The 14,928-nt window shown below is 37.7% G+C and overlaps 1 protein-coding gene across 1 annotated transcript; it reads left to right on the top strand.

Annotated features, from left to right (window-relative positions):
- The first annotated feature begins 263 nt into the window (after positions 1–263).
- On the top strand, positions 264–10,457 carry LOC132702409 (RRP12-like protein). The gene is made up of 4 exons (XM_060671001.1): positions 264–872; positions 2,306–4,081; positions 6,309–7,007; positions 9,506–10,457. The coding sequence occupies exons 1-4, from the start codon at positions 366–368 to the stop codon at positions 10,451–10,453; spliced, it is 3,930 nt and encodes a 1,309-aa protein (XP_060526984.1). The 5' UTR covers positions 264–365; the 3' UTR covers positions 10,454–10,457.
- Positions 10,458–14,928: the final 4,471 nt, after the last annotated feature.

Raw genomic sequence — 14,928 nt, 5'->3', positions numbered from 1 at the left:
ACTTTTGACCGATAGCAAAGAAGGACTACTCCCGCTGACTAACCGTTCCAATTCGGCCTTTAACCAGCGTCGGCGGAAAAAAACAGCGCGGCCGACAACGATTACAACTTTAGAAACCTTCACAAAACACTTACAAAACAATCGCTACACTTTTGGAACCGATATCAAAACTTTGTGGGACGATTACAAAGGGTTCTGTGCAATGTTCACGACAGAATACGTTAAATACCAATTAGTTTTTTCAAAAAAGAAGAGGCAAAAATAGTAACACGTAACCTTAGTCTTGATCTATGGTCTTAGTTTTCTTGATATAAATAGCAAAATAACGTGCTTTTCCGTTGTATTTGTTGAAATACGTTCCTGTAATGGGAAAATTTCGGAGTAAACTCAAGGGGCAAGCTAAAGGCAAGCGCTGGCCGAAAGGTCAAAGTTCTAGTTCTAATCCGGAGACTCGCAAACACAGAGACCAGGCAAAGTCGCGATTTTTCCAAGAAAATCTGGGTCCCAGCAATCTGACCGCCTCTTCGTTGAAAAAGCACGATGCGTCGCAGGGACATGTGCCTCTACCTAATGAAAAACCGGACGTGGAAACCGATTATGATATGGAATCTTCCGCCGGTTCCTTTTCAACTTTTCAAAGTATGCAGTCGTTCGCGTCCGAGTGGTCCGATTGCAGCAACATGTCGTTCGGCAGGTTCATGAAAACTTTCCAGGTCAATTCCGCGCTTCACAAAGAAATGCTCGCTATTTTGGCGGCTATAACTGAAGTGATCAAGCAAAACGGCGGCAGCGAGACCTCTACAGAATATTTCTGTGCATTATTGACAACATTAGAGAGCGTTTACAATGTCGACGACAGAAATGAAGACCAGGTGAATAAATAAATATAATTCCAGCTCAATTCATTTACAGATATTTTGTAAATTTTATTATGATGTTGAAGTATGACTTCCCTCTTCACAAAAAATTTGTAATTGCAATGAATTCAATTCTTTAAAATGGAGGTAAAGTCTGAAAAATGAGAAGAAAACAGTTACTTATTCAATAAAAATTATCAGCACACTAGGTGTTACCTATGATTAAGTACCCTATATTTGGGTCCATAATGTGGGTCAAGAAAGTGTAAGAAAACTGTAGATTTTAGGATCTATAAAACGCTCGTAGTAAAGTTAGTTTTGGCATATTTAGCGTCGATAATTAAAAAAATAATTTTGTATTTTGGTAAAATATGCTTAAAGTCGAAATTATACCCATTTGTAATTTTTGATTATCTTTGTTTAACATGGGAAACCGAAAATTTGAAATAAATGGATGTGGATGGTTATTCATTTTTTATATGTCTTTATTTAAACATTGGTTTGTCCACTTGTCAAAAGTTATTTCTGGAAGTTTTAAATAATGACGAGAAATGGATACAATATTTATAATGTACAATCGCAGCTGATACTTTTAACATTGCCTTACTATTCTCAAGATAACATGATATTTTTGTTCAGCAAAGTAAATGTCATTGTCAATTAACAACCTATATTTTGAAATAATCAGTGAACATAAGTTTTTGTCAACAGGCTTGACATCATTACAAATGGGCATAAATCTGACTATAAATGCCATCTTCAATTTCAAGAGAGAAGAGAAGATCATGTTTTAGGAAAATGTGCAAATTTAATAAACCATCGGCAATAAGCAAGTTGCTATGCTTGCTGGTAAACTAAAAGTTTTCTAGTTGAAACAAACAAAAGTAAAATGTGTTTGATTAATTCAGTTAGTTCAGTCACATTTTATGTTAATATATGTACCTATATATAGGCTATACCAAGTTTTGTTTCAGTTCTATAATGAAGTGTTCTTAATATGAAACATTGAAGTTTCTTCAAAAGACAAAGCCATTGGTATTTTTCTTTTTCAAAAGTATCGTTTTTATAACCATTTTTTTTATTTTCTCTATATATATCCTAGACCTCACCACTAACAAAAATAAGATACTCTTGAACCCTTTAGGGGTAAAATATGCGTAATTAATTAATTTTGTACAATAATTTTATAATTGTACGAGTTACATTATTAAAGGCTTTAGGCTTTAGGTAGAATAAATTTAATTAATTCATTTACAATGTTAATTTTGATAAAAAACAAGTCTCAGAAAGCATCAATTTTTGAACAATTTAATCTATGTCATTCTTTTTGATTGAGCAGCAAGACTAATAAACTTTATTTTAGTTACATTTAGTGGTAAAAAGCTTGCCTTGTCTAATTCCGCGTCAGCTGCTCTAACACTACATCCCTACCCTAATATTTTTCCCAGGTAACGGCGGTGCTTTCGCTACTCAATATGGGCGTGAAGACTGTGCCCGAGCCGGTGCTCAGGAAAAATTTCAGCGACACGTCGCTGAAGATGTTGCACATTTTAAATGATTACTCTTCGGCGGAAAATAACATTATCATAAAATCGACTCTCGGGATCTTGGCCAGTTTGCTGCGTGCGCAGGAATTCGCCATCTGGACGATCCCGTCCACAAAGCAGATCTTCAACGCGATACTAAACTCGTTCTGCAACCATTCGAAGCCCAAGTGGAGGAAAGCCGCTCACCACGCGGTGATGGCGGTCGTTAAAGCGAATTATTTCGTCCAGGGCGGACCCAACCCGGCCGCGGACCAAGTGGCGGAATACTGCGAGCAGATCCTGGACGCTTGCTTGGGAGGCGGAACCAAAGTGCCGGTTTCCTCCATAGAATCGGGCCAGACCACCATCCTGCACACGTTGGGCTTGTTGAAGGAAACCGTGTGCAGTTTTAGCAAATCTCACATCAAAAAATGTTGCGAAACGATCCTCCGCCTCATGACGCTCAACTACCCTTTGGTCACTTCGTGGGGTCTGCAGGTGTTCCACGCGTTGTTTTCCGCACCGACCACGGTCGCGTCCGCCGACCTTAACGCCAAACTCATCCAAGCCCTTTACGACTATCAGCCGGGAGTTACCGACGTCCAACCGACGATGGCCTGGCTGCTGGTTATGCAGCAGGCGCACGTGCACTTGGCCGACATCGACGTCGCCGTGGGGTGCGGCGCGTTGCCGAAGATTTTTTCCACGGTCGCGCAACTATGGTTATCCGATAAGCAGGAGGTGACTAACGCTGCCACCCATACCCTCGAGGTATTGTTTAGAGACGCCATCGCTGCGGCTTGCGAGTCCCGCGAATCGGCGGCAAAGCACAAGAACCGCTTGGAGAAATGCTGCGACGTCATACATTCGTGCCTCAGTTACCAGTACCACGCGGTATGGAATCAGGTGTTGCACGTTATAGGGGTAATGTTCGACGTCGTCGGCCCCGCCCTTCCGGACCTGATCCGCGAAACGCTAAAGTCGTTGGCCGAGCTCAGAGACTCGTACAAGTTCCCTTACAACAACGAGCTCGAGTACGCGATGGGTGCGGCGATAAGAGCCGCGGGACCCGAGAAAGTGCTCGACGTCGTGCCGTTGAAAAAGGAAAACGGCGATTTGAATATTGAACGCTCGTGGCTGCTGCCTGTGCTGAAGGAGAACATCAAGTTCTCGACTCTGCGGTATTTCCGCGAGAACGTCTTCCCGTTGGCACGTTACTGTCAGCAAAGGTCCGCCCATCTCGCGCAACAAAATGACGGCATCGGCGCGCATAGTTCCGAGCTCCTCTACCTGCAACTGTGGAACCTGCTGCCTTGTTTCTGCAATCGCCCGGTAGATATTCGGGAAGAGTTCAAGAACCTGGCCAAGGTGTTGGGACACGCGATTTCGGACCGGAAAGACTTGCGACTCGCGGTGATGGCGTCGCTACGTAAATTGATCGCGGGCGCGAAAGAGGCGGGAGACGACGGCGACCTCAAAGAGCTCGCCAGGTTCGACAAAAATTACTTGCCGATATTGTTCAACGTCTACACGACGAAACCCATCGGGTCGGAGGAGGAAGGCCAGAGGCTGGCCGCGTTGGAGACCATCAAGACATACCTGACGATATCGAGGCCGGAACTGAGCAAGCAGCTGTTCGCTAATGCGCTCGAACGTCTGCACGCGTCCAGCGACGAGCCGGAGGACTCCTTCATCAAGGTACACAAATTCACAGATTACAAAAGCATTAAAAAATGAACTGATTAGTCCAAAAACAATAAGAATACAAGAAGGTTTTTATCCAGATTGTCTAAAAGTGTCGAAAATTATCCGCATATTTAATAATGAGCGTTGTGATTATTTCGGAAACAATCTTGATATCCAGAGAGCCAATTGGGTTTTAAAAAGTGTCAGTCAACAGCTAGAGTTATTTCTTTTCTTATGGAGAGTATGTTCGAGGGTCTTGAGGAGAGTAAGTTCATAGGGATGACTTGCTGCAAGCTCACCAATGCCTTGATCTGCATATCGCATTAGATCCTGTCAAAAAATCTATCATTTTATTGGATCAGTGGATTCCACTAAAAGCTAGTGAAATAAATTTTATCAACTGTTTATGGGGGTGAAGTTTCTGTTGGCGGGACCATCAATCCGCAGGGATTAGTGCTCTCACCTTGGCTGTTCTCAGTATAGATCAATGATATTGACAAGAAAAATAAAAAATATCCCTCTGTCAATGATACCACAGAAGTGCGTATGAATAAGGATATCGAAGGTATAGCAGACTTGGCTTGAATGGTTTGTTAGACATTCTAATACCTCTGAGGCAGAATAAATTGTTATTGGTCTAAAAAGACATAATAAAAATAATATGTGATCCTAAACTTTTATATTGACATGACTGCCAAAAAATTATCCAAGAAAATGTTTCTTTTAAAAAATCAAAAAACACTACAATACGTATCGTCTATCTCTCCCTGCTGATGTAAAAAACATTTGGATAAACAGAGTTTTTTTAAAATACCTTGTAGATATATATTGCATTAATTAGTTTATATAAAAGAACATTTAGATAAGAATCCGAATATAGTTTGACAGATATCAGCGCTTCAGCATTTTGGTCACGAGGTGGTGTCATTAGTTGCTCTTTCGGTTAATAAATTGAAGTGTTGTAGGTCCAGTTTTTTATCTCCAAAATATTTATTTTGCTAAAAACTCCTTCCTCCAACCCCAAAAAGTCATAAGCGAATCTCCACCGGCGAATGGTGGGCGAGAAAAAAGGACATTATCACTGTTCACACAATACCTTTCACTCTTATAATACTCGTTAACGAAGATATAAACCCTAAATTTCTCAGAATTGTTTTGCTTCAAAATTCCTCAATAAGCTACCAGATAATGTTAAATGTAGTGTTGGCGCTAGTCAATTGACCACTTCTTAATTGACTAGTCAAATTTGTTCAGTGTTTTAAATAACATCTTGCAATTGTAGAGTGTTATTGATCATTATTTAATAATAATATGTATTGTATAACAAACCATCCGTCTTCAAGGAATACCGGAATGCGATACTTACTGATTCGGGGAATCCCAATAAAAATATTCAGTCCATTCAGTGTTCTGAGAACGACGCTACGGCTATGTAACGCACAATACAAATAAATATAAATTGTATTTTTAACATTGTTTAGATCAATTGACACAAAAAAAATTGACAGATCAATTCCACAACTTTAATTAAATAATTAAAGATTTTCAAATTAAAAATAAAAATGTTTTTAATTTAAAAAAATAAATAAATACAAAGTACATTGACATACTTGCGTAATTTGTGTATTGTTATCAATTTAAATGTGGGTAAAGTCTGTTCATAGATATAAGAAAGTGACTAACTGATACGAATTAGGGAAAGATCCGGGCAAGCTGTAAGAATGAAATATGGCCGAACAGGTCCGTACTTTGCTTAGAATTTAATTATTTGGGGTTTTGTTAGATATTTATTTATTTATGTATGTATTTATGTTTAAATCTAAAATAAAATTACAAATCATCGCCTGTTCTAATTATTATTTGTTCTATATTATTTGCATTTGGGCGGGAGCATCTCCTGAGATACACGAGACTCGCACATATTTTGCATAATTCGCACACGATTCAACACACGCTGTATTACACACGAAATAAGAATGATTACTAATAATCTTAAACTAAGTAGTATACCAAAACAAAGAATATTAAACACAGGTAGGTATAAAATTATTTTCTATTACGGACCACAATTTTAGCTGAATTTTAATTCCGAAACTGTAGGTAATAATCTTGTTGCATTGTATGTTAATGAGCACCCTTGGATAATCCCATTCAAAAGCAATTGGTCACTTTCTTATATCTATGAACAGACCATAATATATATTAGGATGGCTTTAAATTAAGTTTTACTTTACGTAAGGAATCGATTTTGGACCTGATTCGGGCGCTGGTACCTTACCAGGATCACGACCAGATCGCGTTCCTTTACCGGCAGTGCGTCGAGTCGCTGCCCGAAATCAAAAACAACAAAGAGCAGAAGAAGGCGTACCGAATCCTCGAGCAGATATGCTCGAGCGACAGCAAAGGCTGCGTCCGGTTTCTAGCCAGCAATCGCGGTCGCGTCCAAAAGCTGTTGATGAAGTGTTTGAATACTACGGCCGTCTCCAGCAAAGGAGCGCGTTTACGTTGCTTGAACTACTTGGTCAAGGCGCAGGCCGACCCCGACGACAAACTGATCCGGTCCATCGTGCCGGAGGCGGTGATGTGTTGCAAGGACGTGAACGAGAAGTGCAGGCAGACCGCCTACGCGCTGTTGAACACGATCGGCGAGCGTTTCGCGGAAACCGACCGAATGCAGGAGTTTACGTCGATGCTGGTGGCCGGGTTGGCCGGGGGTGGGCAGCTGGTCACCTGCACCGTGTTGGCGCTCGCTTCGGTATTGCACGCTTTTTCGGGTGCCCTCGGCCCCGACAACATCAAGCTGATTTTGGAGAACGTCTGTCTGCTGGCGTCGTCGCCCAATCGCGAGATCGTCGGCTCTTGCCTCAGCTTCATTAAGGTTTATTGCTCCACGCTGCCCCTGTTGACTGTCGGCGCCTCTCTCGAGTGTTTGGTTAAGGTAAAAATCAATTTCACAACAAATTGTCTTCAGCATCTTTATAAAAAATTATAAAAATAGCCTAACAAAATTACGCTCCGTTTCTTAATGCGATAGAGTTGTCAATCATTATTGAAGTATAAAACTAGGTGATTGTCAAGGTTCTCGAGAATGGCACGTAGACGGTAGTTGTCGGCCAAAGTTTGTTCTTGAAAATGACTGAAATGTGATGAAAACTCTTCGTCACCAAACTCAAACCCAAAACTCATCATTCAGAGTTCCAAAAATAGTTTAAATTTGTTTGAATATAACTGGAGTTGGACAGTCAACAATATAATGATTTGTGCCCCATGATAATCGCGGCCGCATCAGGCCACCAAAGAGAAGTACAGGAAAGAAAAAAAAAGCAATTTCAGAAAAATACGATGAAAAACGAGCTACAAGAGGAAAATGGAATAAATCTCTTTGTATGCAATTTGTTGTTAAGGAAATCGCTTCAAAAGGAAATGTAAAGCTACTTCCCCTTCCTCCATATCCATTATTATTTCTCTGTACTCTAACGACTATAGTTTATCTGACTAGTTTGTACATGACGACTAACATTTACATTCCTGTATTGTAAATAGCAGATCTTTTTGTAAATAATATTTGTTACAATTTTTCTATTTTCGTATTATTCTTACTTCTATATAAATTTTATTTACACTTGTAATCATGTATTATTACTATTATAGTACTTACTATTACTACTATTCTAACTAAGTGCAGTAACGTCGCTGTCACATTATTTTCATTCAGCAAACTCGTCTTTTTATTATATGCAAATCGTGTGATCCTAATTTAGGAACTATTTGAGGTATGTAGGTCTTAAAGATGATCCCTGTCAGTGCAAATTGACATTTTATTACTCAATAGCATTAAGGAACGAAAAGTAATAAAGGAATATTATCAAAATCAAATCGAGCATACTTAGTCTGCACAAAAACTTATCTCTACAGACCTCGTTGAAATTGCGAACGCTATTAACAACCATTATTAATGTCTTTCATTTATTTTAATGCTTCTCAAAAAATTCAAAAACTATTTAAAATTCTGAAATTAAAAAGGGCTCCTGATGCAATAACATCTCAAAATCTAACATATCAGCAATTCAATTAACAAATGCATGGACAAAGTATATTTCTCAAAAATATTAAAATTTGACATAATTAAACCCATGTATAAGAAGACCTATGCATTAATATCTTCCAACTTCAAAATATTTGAAACTGCAATGATAAATGGAATAGTATATTTTTTGGAGAAAAATAATAGGCTTTCAAAAAATCAGTTGGGTTATTACACAGAGTGACTTGGGTGCTGTAATCGTTAAAAATTGGTTATAACTTGGTTGTCAGCTGGCCGAATTGCCTTATGATGCAGTGGCCAAAATAAGCGTAATTAAAAAAAAAACGTTAAATACATAGAGCACTAGACAACAACTATGCATTTTTTTGATTTAACCGAAGCTTTTGACACAGTATGTCAGGTTAAACTTACACAACGTGATTATGAAAAGCTATTTAACAGATAGTCTCGTCTATTACTTTTTGTAGTCTATATGAACGATATCTTTGACTTGTATGTAGCGAGCATTTTAGGTGGTTAACAGATTTTCTTAAACTTAAAGAATAGTTTGATTCTTATAGGTTAACCCTAAACGTAGATAAGATATTTTTTATTCCTTTCTCTACTTATCGGTCAGGAACCTCAAAGTTTTACAAACGAATTACGTTATCGTCTTTAATTGTCTTTAAGGACTATCTTAAACTTAAAGATTTTAAAATACTGATTTCACCTGTGTCAAAGGAGGGATGTAAACAAATTTAATTTTATGTAGTGGGGCACTCTTGCACTTTTCACGTTTTTTAGTTAAAAAAAAAAGTACTACTTATATTATAAGGTGTAAACATAATAAAAGAAATGTGAACTCGAAAGTCTACCACTAACAAGCATTGATTTGCTTTTATGGATTTAAACGTTTATTTAGTTTATTTTGTGAAATTGAATATTAAATTTTTCATTAAATTGTTATTAAAAAGTTATTTAAATATGTGTGTATTTTGTTATTTGGAATAAACTTCCATTTATTTCATTAGCATATAAAAATGAAGTGAAGTTAAGAATTTTCAACTAACAAGAAAAAATATAGTTCACCCAACATTCACATAGGACGAGGAGCGTAAATAATAAAGAAACTTGGACGAAAAGCTTAAGAACAGATAAGGTAATAAATCTCTTAAGGGAATTTCTAAACCTAATAAGAGTTAGAAATCTTTTTCATTTGACGTATTTCAAATGCAGAGTCTCAATGTTTTAATGTAAAAAATGTTACTTCAATTAGCTAAAAATTTAATAAAAATGACTTTCAATCCTTATGAACCAAATATGGACACATCTAATTCACAACAAGTGGGCAACCATTTCAAAAGTGAGCTGTGTATGCCCTATTGCTAATAAACATCTTTTATTTATTTAAGGGCTTGACGGACATGACCGAGGATTGCAAGCGGCACTTTAGAGTAAAGGTGCGTGATATTCTCGACAAGCTGGTGAGAAAGTACGGGTGCGACTCGATCACCCCGTACATACCCGAGACTGACGCGGTCATGCATAAGCGTCTGCGCAACCTCAGGAAGCTGAACGCGCGCAGGAAGCGACTTCGAGAGGCGAGAAAGGGTCAGGACGGCTCGGACAGCGATCGCGACTTTAGCGTCAACGCCAAACCCAAGAGCGTGGACGAGATCTTGGCCGATCTCGACTCGGACCGGGAAGACTCTGGTGACGAGCGCGAATCCAGGAAACAAACGGAGGCGTGGATCGAGGAGGAGCCAGAGACCATTGTGGACTTTGCGGATCCCGCTGTGAGTAACAAAATCTCGGCTACGAGGCCGCGGCCGCCTCCGCAGGAAGGTGGCAAGAAGAAAGACGCGTCGAAGGCGTTTAAGACCTCATCGGACGGCAGGCTTATCATCAAAGACGACTCATCGGACGACGAAAGAGACGGTAAAAAGTCGAACGTGGAGGTTATGGACACTTCCCAGTCCGAGGACGAGGCCAGCATAGCGGAGACGTTGCCGCTGTCCGACCGGAAGAGGAAGAGGTCGGGGAGCGTTAAGAGCGGGCTTAGCGCGGCCAGCCATCCCCCGATGAAATACAAGCCGGGAGGCGGCGGGATTCACAGACCAACAGGCTCGCAGGCTTCGGCGAAGTCGGTCGGGTCGGAATACAGGTCGAGGAAGGGGCACGGGGACGTAAAAAGGAAGGGCAAGAAGCTCGACCCTTACGCGTATTTGCCGCTCAAGAGGACAGCTTTGAACAAGAGGAAAAAGATGAAGGCGGCCGGCCAGTTCAAGAATATCGTCGGAGCGGCGAAGAGTGGCGCTCTAAAGGGGACTAAAGCGAAGAAGAATAGAAATAATAAGTGAAAGGCGTGTATTTATTGAGAAATAAAGTGTTTAATTGGGTTACTTGGGGATTATTTTTTGTATTAGGCATAACTACGCGACAACACACTTGTATCATACAAAAAGTAGTATATGGCTTGCGCTAGTACCATCTTGTTGAGAGTTTTCTGTTCTGAATAAAATCAAATTTATATGTATATAATAATAATAATTTGCTAAAATATTTCCTTTAAATTTATCTATGCTCTGTTTCTTAATGCCAGAGAGTATAAAATGTAAATTTGCAATGACAGAAACCATTAAACATGGTGGATAACTTTTCAAGATGCACTTCGAATCTTGCCTAAATTGCGGTGACTAATTTGTATATAATAGAAAAACTAATTTGGTGAATGAAGCAATGTGTTTGCTGTGTTGCTACAGGTAGTTTGTTAGAATAATAAATACAATAATTATACTTCGTTATAATTATAAATAATATGAAAATGGGTAATTGGTAAATTTTAGTCGTTATGTGCCGAGTAGTCATATGCAGTTCAAAAACACAATAAGGGACTCTACATAATTTTCTAGCATGTTATTAGCTTTCCATAATTTTCTATTCCGTAGGATTATTCAAAATTTTCATTTCAGACATTATTTTCTCCAAGGTAGGTATTTTTCTGATGGCAGTCTGCCTCATTTATTTTTTTGCTTATTCTTCTCTTCCTGTACTTTTCTTTTGATAGGGCTGCATTTATCTTCTTGCACAAGTCGGTATACTGTTGACTAAAGCACAGGTAGGTCAACTATTTGCCCGTCTACCTCCCACTCTCGGGAGTCTTGACAAAATACTGCGCCTATGAAATACGGTTAAGATCACTAAGTTTTACATTTCAATACTGATTTACATCACTCTCGCATTAAGAGACAGCATAGAATCAATCATTGCTACTTTGTGGTGTAGTGCCGGCCCACTAGCGACGCGTATCACTTAACAAATAGTTCATGAGGTTTGTATTTATACGCATAATCACACAACACCTCTCATCTCAGATAAGACTAAAAAGATACGGAAAGAAAAAATTCTCGAAAAAATGTTTTATCTCGATTTTATTTGTTCGGTCGGATCACTGTTGGACGAGTTTCGTATTTTACACGTCGTCCTATTGTCTCGACAATCGTAGAAAACATGGAAATGAATTGTACCACCATGCCCGAGATGGCGGAGTGCCAAGAGGATCCCAACGGCGCTTCGGACATGCACATGCACGGAATGGACATGAATATGTGGGTAAATATACGAACCAATGGCGTCATTATCGACAAATTACTCGTTCGAGTATCGATATGTAGGGCACCCATATTAAGTCTAATGAGAGCCTCTTTATAATATGTTATTTTTCAAAATTCTTCGGGTTTTCGAAAAAAAAGACTAGCCCGTCGAGACAAGTTTTAGTTAGTTTTTACCCCTATTTTGCAAAAACAAGCAAGTCGATATTTGGAAAATTAAGTTTAATTTTTTTCTGCATTTTGAAAAATTTTTAATTTTCATATTTGGCAATAACAATAAAATGTCTTAACAGATCATATCCAAATTTGCCATCTTTGCCTATAGTTTGAATTTTCCACTTCCGCTGTGGTGCTGTTCAAAAAATGGGACTTTGACGGTGTCGGCGGTCTATTAGCATCGATGGTCGGCATTTTCTTGTTAGCGTTCAGCTTCGAGGCAATAAAATATTTCAGGTAAGGTCCATTGCAATTTGGATGCATTTTAAGATGCAATAAATCATTCCTACTACTTAATTTATTATTGCAATTATCGCAGCTATAAAACATAATTCACGTGGTAACTATTTATCCGATAAATGTTGGGGGGAAGGGTGGGGTGGCTTAAAAAAAAATGTGCCGATAATTTGGATTTGGGTATCCGGGCATTTTTTAAATTTATTGATATCGGGTTAATTTATCATTTTTTGGAACTTATTGTAATATCAAGTGCGGCGTACTTACCTACGCTTCAAAACTGTGACGCCACATATTATCTAAAATTAATTTTCAAATTTGGTTAAAATTACTATACAGGTATAAACACATTACCTCAATCTTTTAATTCTTGAAGATTATTATTTTTATATACATTCAAATACAAAGATGTAGGTTGTTTCCAATCATGTAGCAACTAGATATATAGTGGCCTAACCTTAAGAAAATATACAACTCAGGGAAAAATGATATTTTCCGTGCCTCACACACTAATCTGCACTTTTTTCCTCGCTTTTAAACAGTTATCTTCGCACACTTCAATCGTTTTCCCAGAACATTTAACTTGATCCGCACATATATTGATGAAAACTGAAGTAAAAATGCTACATTTAAACTGAAACCCGTCCAATTGACGAAATGTCAGCAGCCATGTTGGTTGTTGACTGCCGCTGCGTCTTATTGGTAGGTTTGAAAACTAGGTTTGCGCATATTGAATGGCACACCTCAATTTTTTTTATCATCGCCTCAAAAGTCCCTGTATTATTCGCATTTACATTTGGTAGCTAAGTGGTTCCAATATAAACAAAAATCTAATCCAAAAAACGTCTAATGTAAATATCAACAACACAAGCATTTGCATCACAGCGGCCAAAGCGAAATACGATGTTTTTACATCCAGAGAGTCTTTAACATATTTAATTTCTATGTCAAAACACGATTTAAAATAAAAAAAAACTAATTAAAAAATAATATTATTTTTCGCGTTTCTATTATTATTTCAATTTTTTAACGTCTATAAATTTTAGAGACCAATTACACACGAGATCGCTGGTGGTACTGAAGAATAATAGAGGAGCCGGCGACTTTACGATTTTAAAGTAAGTGTATACTATACAGGGTTATTCACGGTGAGATCTTATTAGACGTTTATGGATAATGACTTACGGTAAAAACCTGAAATGTTGGTAACTTATGTAAGCCGATATGAGCTACCTACATAACATATTTTTGGCCATGCGGTATTGTGATAAATACTCGTAACGTATATCAACTTTCGTTTTTTAAATGGAACACCCTGTATATTATTACATTTTTAGATTGTGTAAAACATTCTAGAATTTTTTTATTCAGAAATTTGGCAACAAACAACCCGATATAAAATAATACATTTTTTTGCAACCCGTACAGCTAAGCACTTGAATTTTTGGTTGCGGTTCTCTATTAAATTGCTTTATCATAATAATATGAGAATTAACTTATAGCGTACACGGCGTTCATAAGATAAGGCCCAATTGGCAAGATATATTCACAGGTAAATGAGCAATTTATTTGCCATCTAAAAGTACCAAACTCCAAAAAGCAAAAAACCAAAATATTGCAATTAAAGCGAATTAAAGTAATCATCTTTCATCTAGGTGGCAAGCTCTAGTCGGTCATGGTGACGTTTCCTATAAAAAAAATAACTGACATGTCAAGATGCATCTTCATAGTTAAAAGGTGCATTTATTATACAAACGCAGATATTTTGAATTTGTTTTGCATTTGTGGTGCAAAAGATTTAATGAACAATATTCTCATTTGCCACCATTGCACAATGGACTCCGGAATAACAATTTTGGTCAGAAAGATAAAACATATGGTTTGTTTAAAATAAACTTTAGAAATTTATAAAATGTACTAGTATAAGACAGAAACGCTATTTGGTATGAAATGACCACCATCAAAAAATTATACAGGGTGGAGGAAAAGAAGAAAGCTTATTTCTTATGTGCATTTATGAGTATTTTAGGAATGAGCCTTAAAATATGTGTGTGGCCTAAGAATTTGCGAAAAAGGGTAGGATCATAGAAAATTAACTAAATGACACTAAAATTATTTTAATTAAAATAATTGCAAAGGTACAAGTGAAGTTAAAAAAATATTTGATTTCGAAGCATTTTCAGTTTCAATAAACTGCTTGTATTCAAGGTGACCTGTGCTACCGCCACCGCCCATTTTGTGATTAAAAATATGTCAAGATGATTGAGACAAAATAATTCGGGAAACAGTATGGTCCAAAAGCCCTTGTAACTTAATTTTTGCAGATAACGCTGTTACCAAAATGTTATCAGGAGATGGAAAATAGCATAATTTTGCCTGCAAAATTTTTTTGTATGACGGATAAACATCAAAGTTTCTTTCTTTTCCTCCTCTTCTGATAATTAAATAGTCACTTTTTGATAACTTAGTCTCAATTATCAAGCTAAGTGCTTCTTTACTTGTGTATGGTATAATTGGCTTTGATTTCTGTATATTCCAATTGCTCATTCTTTTTGAGGCTCTAGTAGGAGAGACTTCGAGACTCTCTTTAAGCAGTTTGTCTCTCATCGTCTCTCTTATCTCTTTATTATCTCTTTTTTCGTCTTTTTTTAAACTTAGTTTTGTCGCTCCAATTAACTGATTTTGCTGACAACTAATTCCTTAATTTTTCTTCTTCTAGTTCTTTCACTACTCGAGGAAAATGACTTTTCGGGTCTTCCTAGCGAAATAAA

The sequence above is a fragment of the Cylas formicarius genome, unplaced genomic scaffold (assembly GCF_029955315.1).
Source record: "Cylas formicarius isolate icCylForm1 unplaced genomic scaffold, icCylForm1.1 PGA_scaffold_5__7_contigs__length_24384050, whole genome shotgun sequence".
NCBI lineage: Eukaryota > Metazoa > Arthropoda > Insecta > Coleoptera > Brentidae > Cylas > Cylas formicarius.
This window is presented reverse-complemented; position numbering and strand designations above follow the sequence as displayed.

Bases quoted from the DNA above. Each gene is read 5' to 3' on its own strand.
- LOC132702409 (XM_060671001.1), top strand. From the start codon at position 366: ATGGGAAAATTTCGGAGTAAACTCAAGGGGCAAGCTAAAGGCAAGCGC. The intron at 4,082-6,308 runs GTACACAAATTC...ACTTTACGTAAG, and splicing joins CGGAGGACTCCTTCATCAAG to GAATCGATTTTGGACCTGAT. The intron at 7,008-9,505 runs GTAAAAATCAAT...TATTTATTTAAG, and splicing joins CTCTCGAGTGTTTGGTTAAG to GGCTTGACGGACATGACCGA.